Source organism: Ostrea edulis, chromosome 1, assembly GCF_947568905.1.
Source record: "Ostrea edulis chromosome 1, xbOstEdul1.1, whole genome shotgun sequence".
NCBI lineage: Eukaryota > Metazoa > Mollusca > Bivalvia > Ostreida > Ostreidae > Ostrea > Ostrea edulis.
Genome location: NC_079164.1, coordinates 13,006,138 through 13,020,353, shown reverse-complemented (window position 1 = coordinate 13,020,353; position 14,216 = coordinate 13,006,138). Strand labels below are relative to the sequence as shown.

The 14,216-nt window shown below is 36.2% G+C and overlaps 1 protein-coding gene across 3 annotated transcripts; it reads left to right on the top strand.

The window, feature by feature from the left end:
• Window positions 1-5,689: 5,689 nt before the first annotated feature.
• Window positions 5,690-14,133, top strand: LOC125664033 (uncharacterized). 3 transcript variants are annotated; one of them, XM_048896527.2, is made up of 8 exons: window positions 5,690-5,873; window positions 5,980-6,035; window positions 6,135-6,269; window positions 8,797-8,959; window positions 9,105-9,166; window positions 9,432-9,638; window positions 9,784-10,023; window positions 12,978-14,133. In XM_048896527.2, exons 1-8 carry the CDS (start codon window positions 5,797-5,799, stop codon window positions 13,451-13,453), a joined length of 1,416 nt encoding a protein of 471 aa, XP_048752484.2. In that variant the 5' UTR covers window positions 5,690-5,796; the 3' UTR covers window positions 13,454-14,133. The 3 variants fall into 3 exon arrangements, with proteins under 3 accessions (XP_048752484.2, XP_056008689.1, XP_056008688.1); XM_056152714.1 differs by having other exon boundaries at window positions 9,408-9,638; window positions 12,996-14,133; XM_056152713.1 differs by having other exon boundaries at window positions 9,408-9,638.
• Window positions 14,134-14,216: the final 83 nt, after the last annotated feature.

Genomic DNA, 14,216 nt, shown 5'->3' with positions numbered 1-14,216 from the left:
TTTTATGCAATACTGTCATTTAATGTAGTCTTTAATTTAGCGTGAGTAATGGTCATTTAAAGTGTTGAAAAGTCATACATTTTGATGTTGTTGATTTGCGAAAAGTTCTCAGATTTCAGGTTTACTAAAAGGTCTTTAATTTTTTTTATAATCCACATTTGATTTACACCATTTCTGATATGTTTGAAGTTTCTCCTTCAAGGACACATCTCGTGTTTTCAAAGTATACAGAATTATATGCATTTTGTCTTCCTTATGCTTATAGAAATTAATTGTAATAGTTCGTTCACTGAAGTATTGCGATAATTAGCCACAATATGGACTTAAATCTAAGCCCCGATTTCAAAAAGCCTAGTTAATTAGATAGGTAGTCACGTGGTACAGTGACGTCATATGCGACCTTCGTCGATCAACTTGTTGTAATAGTAGTGTTAGATATTTTTAAAAACTCGGGTTTTAGGGGCCTAATTTATTTACCATGGATAACATTTATTTCGATGTTGACAAATTTCCCGAGTCTTATATCTTTTAGCCACCAGTGCATACAAATAGCGACCCAAATGTAGCGAGGAAAGCGAGTATGAAATCTGCATAAATTTGCGAGTAAATAATGTTTACATGGGATCACTGTCTAAACACTATTTGGTAATGCCATTTCTGTAAACAACTGTAATTAGCGTTGTTGCTTTTCTAAAATAAACAGAGCAATTATTATTAAATTTATTTTTGGAGAAGTTAGATAGGCCTAAATTATAATACGATTACGTACATGTAGCATTGACAACTAGGCCTACCGTCACGGGTGCATTTCGGGGGAAAAAAAATAATAAAAATGATCAAAGTTATTGTGAAAATCACAATACTTTTAAATTATATTATTCAAGCTCAATTTTATTAATCATTATTTTTTGTTATCTACACATTGTTACTTAGGAAGTGGGAGCGCGGCGTGCTGTTGTTGTAAACACGTACGCGTTCCTTTAAAAAAAAAAATGAAAGCATTATAATTCAATTCAAAGTTGGGAAATATCATATTTTATTATTTATAATTGAAAGTTCTATTATCTTTTATCTTTAAATTTCTTTTTTAAAACTACCAGTTGGTAGACACTGCTAGCAAAGTTCTGCCTATATGGTGTTACAAGGTGAAGGTCAGTTGGTGCGAGTGTGTATTGAATTTGAGAGCAGAACGGAAAGCATATGCGGTAGGCCTATATGTAACAGTGCGAAGCTTCGATAGAACCATTTTCTCGCAGTTTATATACGTCTTTGTCCAAGAGCTTGTTTGAAAAAGTATAGGGACAAATTCTACTGGGTTTTTTTTTATGGCAAAGTCGTTGTGCCAACAAAAAATATTCACGTCTTGTCCCTCATACCTTCCTTCGAAAATTGAAAAAAACACAGTCCAAATCATCTCTACTGACAGCAAGTACACCCTTAAACGGCACACAACACCCCAATGCAGTGTTATTTACAAGCCGTTAATGTGATAATTGTTTGTTTGTCAATTAAATCTAATCTGTTTATGAAATGGCTAACAAATGTTTTCAAATCTTCTCGCTCGAGGTCGCATATGACGTCACAGATAATGGCGCTTAAAATATCGAAGAAAATATGCATATCGCAAGATTTGAATTTCATCGCAATCAAACTCGAAAACTACGCAAACTGTTTCTTTTAAAACACATGTAAAGTAGTTTTAGGCATGAAATGAATTAATTTTGCTGAAAAAATTAAAAAGTTTAAAAACACGAGATGTGTCCTTTCAGAGCTGTTAATACTGTTGTGAGGAGCAAATATAGGGGCTAGGTAGAATATTTACTTGATCTTGCAATGTATCTTTGTTTGTAAGGGTTTGAAGCTTAGGAATCCAATATAGGTACGGTAACTCATATTCATCCGACCTATTGACTGGGATATTGAATGTGTCTAAAACTGAAGCATTGTTTCTTTTGAAAGGGCAGTGGAGTATTTGTGATTACCAAAAGTGGAATTAATGCCAAGTTCGTTTACAATACATTTGTAATAATGAACCTTACAATCAAAGACAATATTGTTCCAATCTTTGTCAGCTGGAACCAAAGCATACCCCTCATTTAAAAATCCACCTATGACGTAATTCTTTTGTTCGAACACTCCATTATTGCTCAGGAATGGAGTATTCGGAAAGTAGGTCAACCTTTATACAAGTAGATATAAATGCATGCAACAAAAGAATGAAAAACGTAAGACATGATTAAAATGCACAAAGTTTACTTTTTATTAAGGTGGATTTTAAGTGGGTCAATGTACTTCGAGGCCTCGGTCCATTACTTTTAAGGAATGGAACGATACTCGTACATGGGTGGGTGTAAATGTAGTCCGGGACATATGTCCCGGGACATATATCCCGCGATGTCCAATATTGATATTCGCCGATTTAACGTTTTATGTTAGTTTTTCTTTAAATATCTTACTAAATGTGTTTTAAGACAACACCAAGTGTTTTCATTGTGAATTTGGTGTATGAAAATTCCCTAATTATTTAATAAATGACTTTTATTTATTCTTTTGGGTGTAAAAGTAGTCCCGAAAATTTTACGAAGAAAACGCATTTCCGGTTTTTGTTTCTGCTTTGTTCATAATTAAAATAAAGTTTTAATGTGTTTTATTTGTCTGTTGATTTTGCTTGGATATTGTTTTATATCACAACAAAAAGAGTTATTAAATATTCCACTTGTTATATGAATGCTCGTCCTTCTTTCTATGGGACATCACTTCGATGGTTGATCCGATACGAAAGAGTGTAAAAATAAAACCGGAACAAGGTGACAGTTTGAACCCGTTTTATGAATAGCTAGGCAAGTGTTTTAAAGAGTACGTTTAGTAAGAAAGTTTGATTATAATTGGTATATTCAAAATATTATGAGTAATAATAGGTCAATAAATAATGAAAAGATATGTCTTGTTGAATATTCAGCTGTCCTCTCTATGGAATATATTTACATGTATCATTTTGAAGCGAATATGAATATAAATATTTGAAATTTTCTCTTCAATATTATTAAAAGTGTGTAAGGTAAATACTAAATTCTAGCATTACTATTAATCAATATACATGGTTTTACTAATTATTGACATTAAATGAGAGCTACTATCAAGATTAATGATCATCTAAAATAATTATTCAAATGCAGAAGCGCGCACATGATTTAACGATGAGAAGTAAATTGATAACCCTGTTTTACTTTGGAAGACAAAGGTTGGCGACCACCATTTCTCTAAATCAACCAAAATCAATTATAATGCAGATACACACATATGAAAATGGTGAGCATTGAAATTGAATGGCCAAATTCTTTAACGTCATTGGGTGCCGAATTTCCCCCCACCAATATTGAAAATTAAAATGTGTGAACAATATGCTTGTTGATTTTCCAGTTATATGTAGCAAGAACTGGACAACGTAATTAAATGAGACATTCTTTACATGTCTTATTAACTTACGGCCAAAAACCCCTATGCAATAGTTGTTCAATTATTGATCCTTCCACGATATTATATATAAATTACATTACATTTAACTTCTATGAAATACATGTACATTAGCATTGTTGCTAGATTATTTTGAGTTTGTAACGAAGTGATATATTATATTATAAATATTAATGATAAATACCGCCGTATTACCAGCCCTTACCTGAATGCGGATTTAATGTTTTCATCTCAGTCCGGTTTTTAAATTAATATCCCAATTAGCTGCGATGTCCCGAGGGAAAAATGGGTTTAAAAACCGTTTATCAGATTAATTTGTTTAATCAAACAAAATGACTAGAAATAAGGGTGTCTTATGATTTTCAACAGGACACAATACGTAAAGGTTATAAATGTTTTGTGCATAAACAAGGCGAAAACAAAAACCGGAAATGCGTTTTCTTCGTAAAATTTTCGGGACTACTTTTACACCCAAAAGAATAAATAAAAGTTATTTATCAAATAATTAGGGAATTTTCATACATCAAATTCACAATGAAGACACTTGGTGATTGTCTTAAAACACATTTAGTAAGATATTTAAAGAAAAACAAACATAAAACGTTAAATCGGCGAATATCAATATCGGACATCGTGGAACATATGTCCCGGGACGTATGTCCCGGACTACATTTACACCCACCCCTCGTACATTAACCCTTACGTAACTTATCTAATTCTTTTATCACTCCTGGTTTACCAAACACAGATGGATAAATGGTACGTACTTTTGTTTTAATATATCTAATGCAGGATTTTAGCATTTCTCTTATACTTTTAATCCATTCTGACTATGTATCAAATTCTTTTTTAATATTTATCCCATCGTCTGGCATAATCCACGACAGAATTTATAATAGAGATCAAGTTATATCGCCCATTGGAAGACGGAGGTTCTCTGTATTTAGGACCTTTTAGAATAAGTGATTTGAGGTTCTCATTTTCAACAATATCAACATCACCAGCAATGGCATGTCCAGTTGGGTTTTATCTTGCTTAACGTATATCTCGGGAATTTTTCACTCATATGGAGACGTCACCAATACCGGTGAAGGGCTTCAAATTTATGTCTTTGCACGGCGTTTATGGCCATTGAGCAGTGAGGGTTCTTTAGCGTGCCTAACCTATTGTGACACGGGGCATCCGTTTTTGAGGTCATCTCCGAGGACCCGTGACATTCACACCTGATGCCGAGCGTTTGGCAATGGAACTCTCACTACCTGTTTTAACGACTAAGGTCTGTCGCGGCCAGGATTCGAATGCCGACTTTCCGCATGAGGGGCGAACGCTCTAACGTCTAAGCCACGGCGGCGGTTCGACTATAGTTTAAAGAATATGGCGAACAAGAACACGTAGGTGGATGAAGCATAATAATATGTGCTATATCTACATGTAGGCACTGCAAAGTTTGTTTATAATCGAATAGTTTGGATGCAATAGTAGACGTATATTTGTAGGAAATACAGACTGTAGACTTTAACTTGAAATAAGTTGGAATGCACGACTGAACTCTTATTTGATGAAGAATGTTGGTTATGCTGACGGCATCTATTCTTTTGTTTGCAAATTTGAGCCTGAGGAACTGGCGGTATGATTTGGAAGGAATGTCATGCATGACCCGTGATGGTTGAGAGAGTCTGTGATTGGCAACATCCATGATGATAGATTTCAGTCTATAAGTGACTATATATTTCCTATCAATTTGTAAAAGGAGCATATATATTTCTATGGTGCTCATAATTTGAAATAAGCTTAATATGTTTTAAATAGCTTTTGAATTTTGAACTGTATTGGCTGAATAACTTTTTTGGTTTTACTTCAAATAATACAAGGATGTGAAAGGGGCAACGCCAAAGTCCTTTACGGATGTGTGCAGTGCGTGATGATCTATAGGGAAAATGAACAAAGTTATTTCATAATAACATAACATGCCACTTCTTCTAAGAGATTCAAATGATTATCAATTATTAATAATTTCTATCGAGTAGATGCCAAGAGAAAAGAGATGAATGTGTCTGTACATTTTTCAAACAATATGGAAATTAATTAATCAGAATATTTGGAAATTTCATTTCCCCTTAGATTATATGTACTTTATATTATGTTTAGATTATATAGAAAGCAAGGCGTGAAAGGATAAAACTGTTCCTTATATGCCGGGAAACTAGACAGTCACACATCGTTCTCAATATCTAAATTTGGTAAAAGGAAAAAATATATTGAAACTTCCTTTACCTAATGTATTAATTTGTTTTGGAGAGTTATGACAATGATGTTAGCAGGATGAAATCTATAGCGATTTTATTTACGTTTTGTCACCTACAAAGTTATTTCCACATCGCTGAATCCTGTAGAGATGAGTAAATATTCTTTAGTTTTATTTGCATACCAAAGCTTTTCACTCTGTAGGTTGATAGTGAATTAATAGCACTGCACAATCAACTTTTCTTTTCATGTTTGGCATAGGAAAACTGAAAAGTGTTGTTTCAATTTTCACGAGACTGAAAATGGAAAGTGCGAAGGTGAGATAATTTATCAAATTATTCTTGTATATGTATATAATTATTTGCATCGTACAAAGAAGGGACTGATAACAATCCGATGTTTGATTATATTCTTAGAGTGCCTTATTGGGACGTTCGGCGTCAACTGCAGTGGTCGGTGCCCTCTGGGATACTTTGGGAGGCTATGCAATGAAATGTGTGTTTGCAGGGCTGATGAGTGCAATGCCACATATGGATGTTCACCAGAAACAGGTGCTTTCTCATTAGATTGTAGATACATTATTCTGTGTTATTGTATGGATGTTCACCAGAAACAGGTGCTTTCTCATTAGATTGTAGATACATTATTCTGTGTTATTGTATGGATGTTCACCAGAAACAGGTGCTTTCTCATTAGATTGTAGATCCATTATTCTGTGTTATTGTATGGATGTTCACCAGAAACAGGTGCTTTCTCATTAGATTGTAGATACATTATTCTGTGTTATTGTATGGATGTTCACCAGAAACAGGTGCTTTCTCATTAGATTGTAGATACATTATTCTGTGTTATTGTTTTATTACATCGAAGTAAAGCACTAACTAGAATAATCTTGCTGACATCGTCACTGTAGAATTTGGGCGAATAAAATGTAATTTCCACATTTTAAGCAGCAACATGGGCGTATGGAGAATGTACCAAACATAATCCATTTCTATCTTTTTTACATCCTGATGGTAAATAGGATTTAAAAAATTAATTCTACTTCGTAGAATCCAAATAGCTAGTGACTGAATTATAACGAATGCGTGTGAATATGTCTAAATTCAATTTTCTCACGTGTTCCAAATAGTAATCAGGACCTATCTTTGGCTTCTAGTATCACTCTATATTGAACTGTTAGGTTGTTTTTGTTTTTTTTTTGTCAATTACTTTATTTGAATTCACTTTTTAAAGATTTTCATAACTCCTATAACCAATACAAAATAGAGAGTTGGGAAAATACGGACCCCTGGATATACCAGAGGTGGGATCAGATTTCATTAAGGTCACTTTGTTACGGTTATAAATCATTATGACCCCTGGTTCATACTGGTGGACTGTTAGTCCATGAGCGTCTCTACAGCCCAGTAGTTAAGTACTTCGTTACTAGCTTGAAAATACGAATGTATATTTAATTGCTGTTATAAAATTTAGAAATTCATTTCAAAATTAAGGATTATCTCCCTCACGCATTGCTCTTATCCTTCGACGAATTTGACTCCACAATTTTGGCACACTGTTTTCCCCTATAATAGGTCTAAAACTTCATCGTTATTTCGGATTTCAAACATTTCGATTGAGCATCCCTGAAGAGACATTATTTGTCGAAATGCGCATCGGGTGCATCAAAATAGGTACCGTATAAGTTTTACACTCTGCACTCCAGTGTTGTGAATCACTTGACACAAATTGTTCATTTACATGACTGAAAGATTCGATTTGCAGGCAAAACTACTATAAATGGCCGTTTTGAAATATTGTTGCAACTTATAGGCATTTAGTGCTAATAAACATCCTAATTTTATAAGTTAGGTCGAACGCTCTATGACGTGATTTAGACCAATGCATTGTGAGGCCATTTTACATACGGAATTCAGCTACAGGTTATTCTGTTTACTTGATAACTTAGGGGGTTCACGGCAGGTGCGACCGGTCAACCGGGTATGCTTACTCCTCCTAAGCACCCGGTCCTACCTCTGGGTGTTAAGGGGTCCGTGTTTGCCCTATCCATTTTGTATTCTTCATGGGTTTGATGAGACTGATCACTGTTCGTTATCTTCACTGCTTCACCGCCGCGGTGGTCTAGAGGTTATAGCGTTTGCCCTGCGTGCGGAAAACCAGGGTTCGAATCCCGACCGCGACAGACCTACATTGTAAGTCGTTAAAATAGGTAGTGACAGTTCCATCACCAAACGCTCGGCATCAGGTGTTAATATCGAGGGTCCTCGGATATGACCTTAAAAACGGATGTCCCGTCTCACAGTAGTTGTGACACGCTACAGAGCCATCACTGCTCAATGTCCGTAAGCGCCGAACAAATGCCTAAATTCTGCAGCCCTTCACCGTCTTCCTGACGTCTCCATATGAGTGAAAAATTCTCGACAGAGACGTTAAACAAGATACAATCAATTAATCTTCACTTTTTATTGTTGCAAATTGTCATGGTACCTATCATACACTTATACATGTGACCACGACGGATCTAGAAAATAACTATATGGATCTGCAGTTGTCATAAACATTTTGAACAGTGTATCGAGTTATGCTCGTCAAATTAAGGTGAAGATAACGAACAGTGATCAATGCCATAACTCCTATAAGCAATACAAAATAGATAGTTGGGCAAACACGGACCCTTGGACACAGCAGAGGTGGGATCAGGTGCCTAGGAGGAGTAAGCATTCCCTGTAATACTTAACATTTAATCGTTTTACAGCTGTCGGGGTGTGATACGCAGTATCAAAGTCTGGTACACATTTCAATATTCCTCGTGGAGGTATAATAAGGAAGTCGTTTTAACCACGTGACTTGTAACACTGCACTCGATTCCTTTAACATCTCACCTATATCGGCGCACTTTATTTCAAACAGGGAACAAACGTAGGTTGATTGGTGGGTACAATTTCAAATTATTTCAGAGCATTTGTACAGGCTTAATCCTTTCTTTTTATATTTCATACCGGAAAATTAATTTCCCATATAAATGGTGTCAAAATTGACGTGCTTGATTTCAATCAAATTCCTGTGTTCATCTAGACTGGTCAACATTGCTCACATCAAAAGTACTGATAATGGAATCGGTGTCTTCAAGCCCACCCCAGCCTATTCCTTCGAGCACTTGGGAAAGAACAACATTTATTTTGTTAGGGAGTATTGGAATGTTGGTCCTTGTTGGAATGATATACTGCTTTAAGCTTCGGTAAGATGAGTTTTAGGGTGAATGTTTTCATGTTCTAAAATCAGAAATTGTTTATGAATTTGAAATATTCCGTCAGTCATACTATTAACATTTCCAACGGATATTACATAACTAAAGTTCTGACGTCACCCTGTTTAAATTCAAGGTTCAGTAAAACCAGACGCAGTGTGTATCCTAACTGTAGAGGTACCCATACGGAACCTTCAGGTAAAGCTACTGAATGAAGTAACATTTGGAATTTGCTAAGAAATTAAGATATAATAATATGTTTAGGTCACCTGATTCATTCAGGTGACTTGTTGCTATTGATCTGCGTCCGACGTCTTATGGCGTTCGTCCTGCGTTAACAATTGAACTTTTTGTTCACTTTCTCTTAGATATCATTCGGATAATTTTAAAATTAAATCCAATTAAAACAAATTATGACACATTATCTATTTTGCTCAAGCTTCCGTCAATGTGGATAATTCAGCACATATCGGCTGTTCAACGACAAACGACCTTGACAAAAAACAGGTCGGGGGCAGTCAAACCTACCAAGACATCGATGAATCAGTACAGAAACAGGTGACGTGTGATAATGCCTACTGCTTTCGAAAAAACAGCGATGATAAATACGATTTACACCCTGATTGTTTGGAAAATGATGTCAACTCCTTGGGGAATGGACAAGCTTGCTGTAATGTTTTAATTTCTGTCACTTTTATATATTATGGGAAATTGTAATGTCATAATCTTAAAATGAGCGCATATGATGAACGAACATGTAGTTAGATTGAAGTGTTAATAAGCTCGAACTAAATAGGATCCAAACATACTTTCAGATCCTAACCCTTTACCTTCAGCGTTAAGTGTCTCTGAACAAAAGATGATTGCTCCAAAACCTCAGGGAATGATGGATACCGAACTAAGACCATACAGTTCTGTAAAGTACAACCGATCTGACGAAAGGACTGTAACAGTTCAGACAAATACACAGTATCAATGGCTGCTACTTCATAGTGCAGGAAAGCAAGAACAACAAACACGCCATCGAGAAACATTCCAGGATAAGGCATCAATAGGTGATTGTTTATTGAATTTTAAAAAAGCAACAGCAAAAATGGAAAGGATCTAGAAAGACATATTCTGAATTTCTAATATCAATATTTATCTTCGTTAATTCGTTACACTGCCAGGGGTATGTTTTGTAAAGCAAGAAAACAAATAGGAACTATGTCATATACCGATTCACTTTACACATTAGTACTGGTTTAGGCGTTCGCATTGTAGCCGGAAGATCATGGGGTTGATTCTTAATTTAGGCGCCACTCCAAAGTCATGAAATGTAACATGAAAGGCGAAGATAACGAACATTGATAAATATCATAACTCCTATAAGTAATGCAAAATAGAGAGTTGGGCAAACATGGACCCCTGGACACACCAGAGGTGTGATGAGGTGCCTAGGAAGGGTAAGCATCCTTTATCGATCGGCCATAGATGCAAAGGATGTGATTATTCCTTCGCAGAGCGGCTGTCATGCAGACAAGATGAAAACTAGTAAAACTTGAAACAATTTATTCACTAGTGGCGAGTGTTTGGCAAAATCCATTTTAAATTCAAATATACCCTGCGGTCAACGCGGGAAATCGCTAAGCATCCAGGTATTATCTTCCTTTGACACTGGCGCAAAGCGCCCCCACAGGTAACTGTGTTGGGAACAGACCTCTTGATATCCCCTTTCAAGAGAATGAAGAATTTCAGTTCTGACTCGAGTCCTAACTAGGGGTAAACCCAAAACGTATCCTTGGTACAGCAAGGATCAATCTGGTCTCTCAGTTGCCGTGGAGGCGGTCCCAAATCCTCCCTAGTGCTGATGATATATTCTCGAGAGCTTTGAGGCAGACAAAAGAGAAATCCTCATTTATGACAATCCTCGAATTCCGCCCCTTTTGCCGGATGGTTTCAACAAAATTTACCCAAACTCCCCCATTTCAGCGAATAACAGCGTAAAACATATGAAAGTATGTACACAAGGCTCAACAATAAATATGACAATACCTGATCCAATACAGAACGTACCAGAAAAATTGTATACACAGTTCTCAATCCAAAGACCGAATTGGCATCATTAATCACAACAGTCTTAGTACCGTACGGACTACAAAATGTCATGAAAAGTATCCAACAGAATTGATGCACATAGCGCTATTCTAATCTACCGCAGCAGTCCGTGTCCATAAGTTCCGCAACACACACTGAGCACCCTATATATTTGTTACGGGTCCACAAGGTCAAAAATTCCCTGTTCAGCTCAATTATGGATTTTACTGGATTCTTCAGATTCCAAACCAATGGCTGCAAGTACATACATCAAAACAGCAGTATCTTTCAAAATGAGGGAGGGTGGGTAGGTGAAAAAGAGTAAACTTCTCCGGACAATGCTACGAATGATCAGTGTTAATGCAGGCTTGATTACATGCTATAAAGTATCATCAATACATCTGGCCGACAAAACGTTTGAAGTTGAACAAGGTCACAAGAGTTGTCGCGCCTGCCCATGAATTAACTCTTTGCCGCTGAATGATGACGTTACCCTTTTACCCAGTTCGCTTTTGAATTGATTTGCGAAAGTTCGGAATTTTTAACACATTTCTTCACAACGTTTTCCATCGTCATGTATTTTGTTAGCTTACCGCGGATACTTCATGACTATGGAATCGGTAGAAGAAGTAAGTTATAAGTTACGATAAATATGGGGTAAAGTAATTTCTTTTCAAAAGATTTATAATCCAAAATTCGCCTCTTTTCTTATTTAAAAAAAAATAATTCTTATACATGTATGTTTGTATAACAAAGAAATATTACAAATGAATATTTTCTTATCTATTAGTATTGGTCCCTGCCCGTAACTTAAAATAAAAGGACATATAAATGATAAAGACTACTGTCCATGTATGGATGTTTGTCATAGTTTTCAGCTGCTGTTTTTCAATCCTGATTTGCCCATCCTTGATAACAAATTCCCAGTAACATGGGGATCAGTGCGCAATTCACGGGCTTGCTTCAAAAGGAGGGGTAAATCAATTTACTACCCTGTCCAAATATTAGACATAATGACCTGAGGTACATGAAATCCTACAGAGTCAAATGTGCTTAACTCGGCATTTGGTTGACTAACCTAACCCTGTTCACGAAACGATAAGCCCCCATCAAATGAGCCTGATAATGTTACACGATTTAAGCCTGACTGATACATATTACAATCGTGACCAACAAAGTTGATAACATGGTTACGTGCTGACCCTACCCCGTTTGGACCCTGTTGTGTTTCACATACAGCTCCGAAACCTTCAGAAATTGACTTGGAAGGAAAACGGATGATCACGGGGAGTTCCCCATGAAGGTCTACTACGTGGATCTGTTTTAGACCCGCATCCTTTCTTATTGTTAACCTCGCCGGCTCGCCTCCGTCTTGAGTTGTTCATCCGGTACCAGATGTATTTTGGCTCTTAGCTTTTCTTAACGGTACCTCCGCGTTTTTTCTTGAGCGGCATGGTGTCGACGCTGATGGATTCATATTTCAAATATGTTCTGCTGTGAAAAAGTGTAAATACGGCCGGACAATGCTGCAGATGATCTGTGTCTGTGCAGGCTTGATTACATGCTATAAAGTACCATTAATATATATGGTCGCCACAACGTTTGAAGTTGAACAAGGTCACAAGAGTTGTTGCGCTTGCCAATGGATTAAAGAATGATAAGTGACATTAGAAGCAAATTTACAGGTTTTACGGATTTGACCCCAAAAGCAGTAATCAATGGTATAATAATGAATCCTCACTGTCACGACCCTGAGCGAGATAAGTATATTAAATGTAGTGGCACTTTCCATGCTGTTGGCGGGGTCTCAAACATATATATACAAACAAAACATAGAAATAGACAATAACCATTAAATAGAAAATATAATTTTGCTCTAAATGTGATGTGTTATGCCCGAAATGCTATTTTTATAAAAGAATTTCTAATTTAGGATTCTCCAATTTTAAAGGAAATGCGAGTCTTGCCGTATCGGATCGTACAGAGAAAAAGTTACCTTCTTTGATATATCGCGACTCTAATGTAAGCAACTCCACTGCTTGTGTACGCTGCAAAGAGTATAGGGAATGTAAAGAAGGGGGTTTGTTAACACACAGAGCGGCCACCGATGATTCACACGGCCAGACACAGGATGCTGACGAACTGCAATCTTCACCAAATGAGAAGGATAATGTACCTGATAATTATCTGTATAGCACATCGTCATTACGAATGAGAGTCCATTCAACAGAAACAGTGCGCATTTGCAGTAATAAAAATTTCGAGGAGGAGGATCAGAAAAATTATTGGCCATGCACCACAATTGATATCTCCAAACCTAATAGCGATGGTGGTTCATTACCGAATGAAAAGGATGACCATGCATATGAAAGCTTAAATCTGTACGAAGATCTTGACTTCACTGAGTAGGAAGATTTGGAGATCCTTTTAAGATTGTCCTTATCAGTTGAAAAGCATGTCCTGTTTGTCAAATATACTTTTGCATTTCTTATAGTCATTCGTATCATTTTCATACCATATTTACTTCGTATGTGCACTTAACCCGCCACATTCAACGTTGAGATTAAGTACTTGTTTCAATAGTAGATGGGGGAAGGAACATTATTGTACATCAGAAAGACCCTGGGAACGACGATTTCATAACGCATAACAGAGATAGAGAGAAATTGATAGAGAGTGTGTTTGTGCAATCGTTATGATTTTAGAAATAAAAATATGTTTTACTGTGATGTCATTTCGTGACGTTGCACGCGCTCATAGTTGCCACTATTCGGAATCAATACATGGCTGATTATTTGTTTTTGTCACGATTTAACTTCTCCGCTATACAGGATTGATTTTATATACTTATGTATTAACATGGGATTTATTGATTCATTTTTATTCATATTTGAATTGGTTATTTCATGATGTTGGATAGAGTAACTTATATCAATAAACACTGCCATTCATTACATCAAAGTCGCCCATTTTCATTATGTTTTATTATTGATGATTCGCCTTTTCATTAACAGTTATTTTATTCATAACAAATGTGTCATGTACATTGTAAATTTCGGAGATGAGTTGAATAAATTTACAGCGGTGAACCCATTGTTTCAATTTTGACAATCCTAAAACGCCCAGTTACAAATATGCCATTTCTTTACTTATATCGGAATTCTTACGAAAA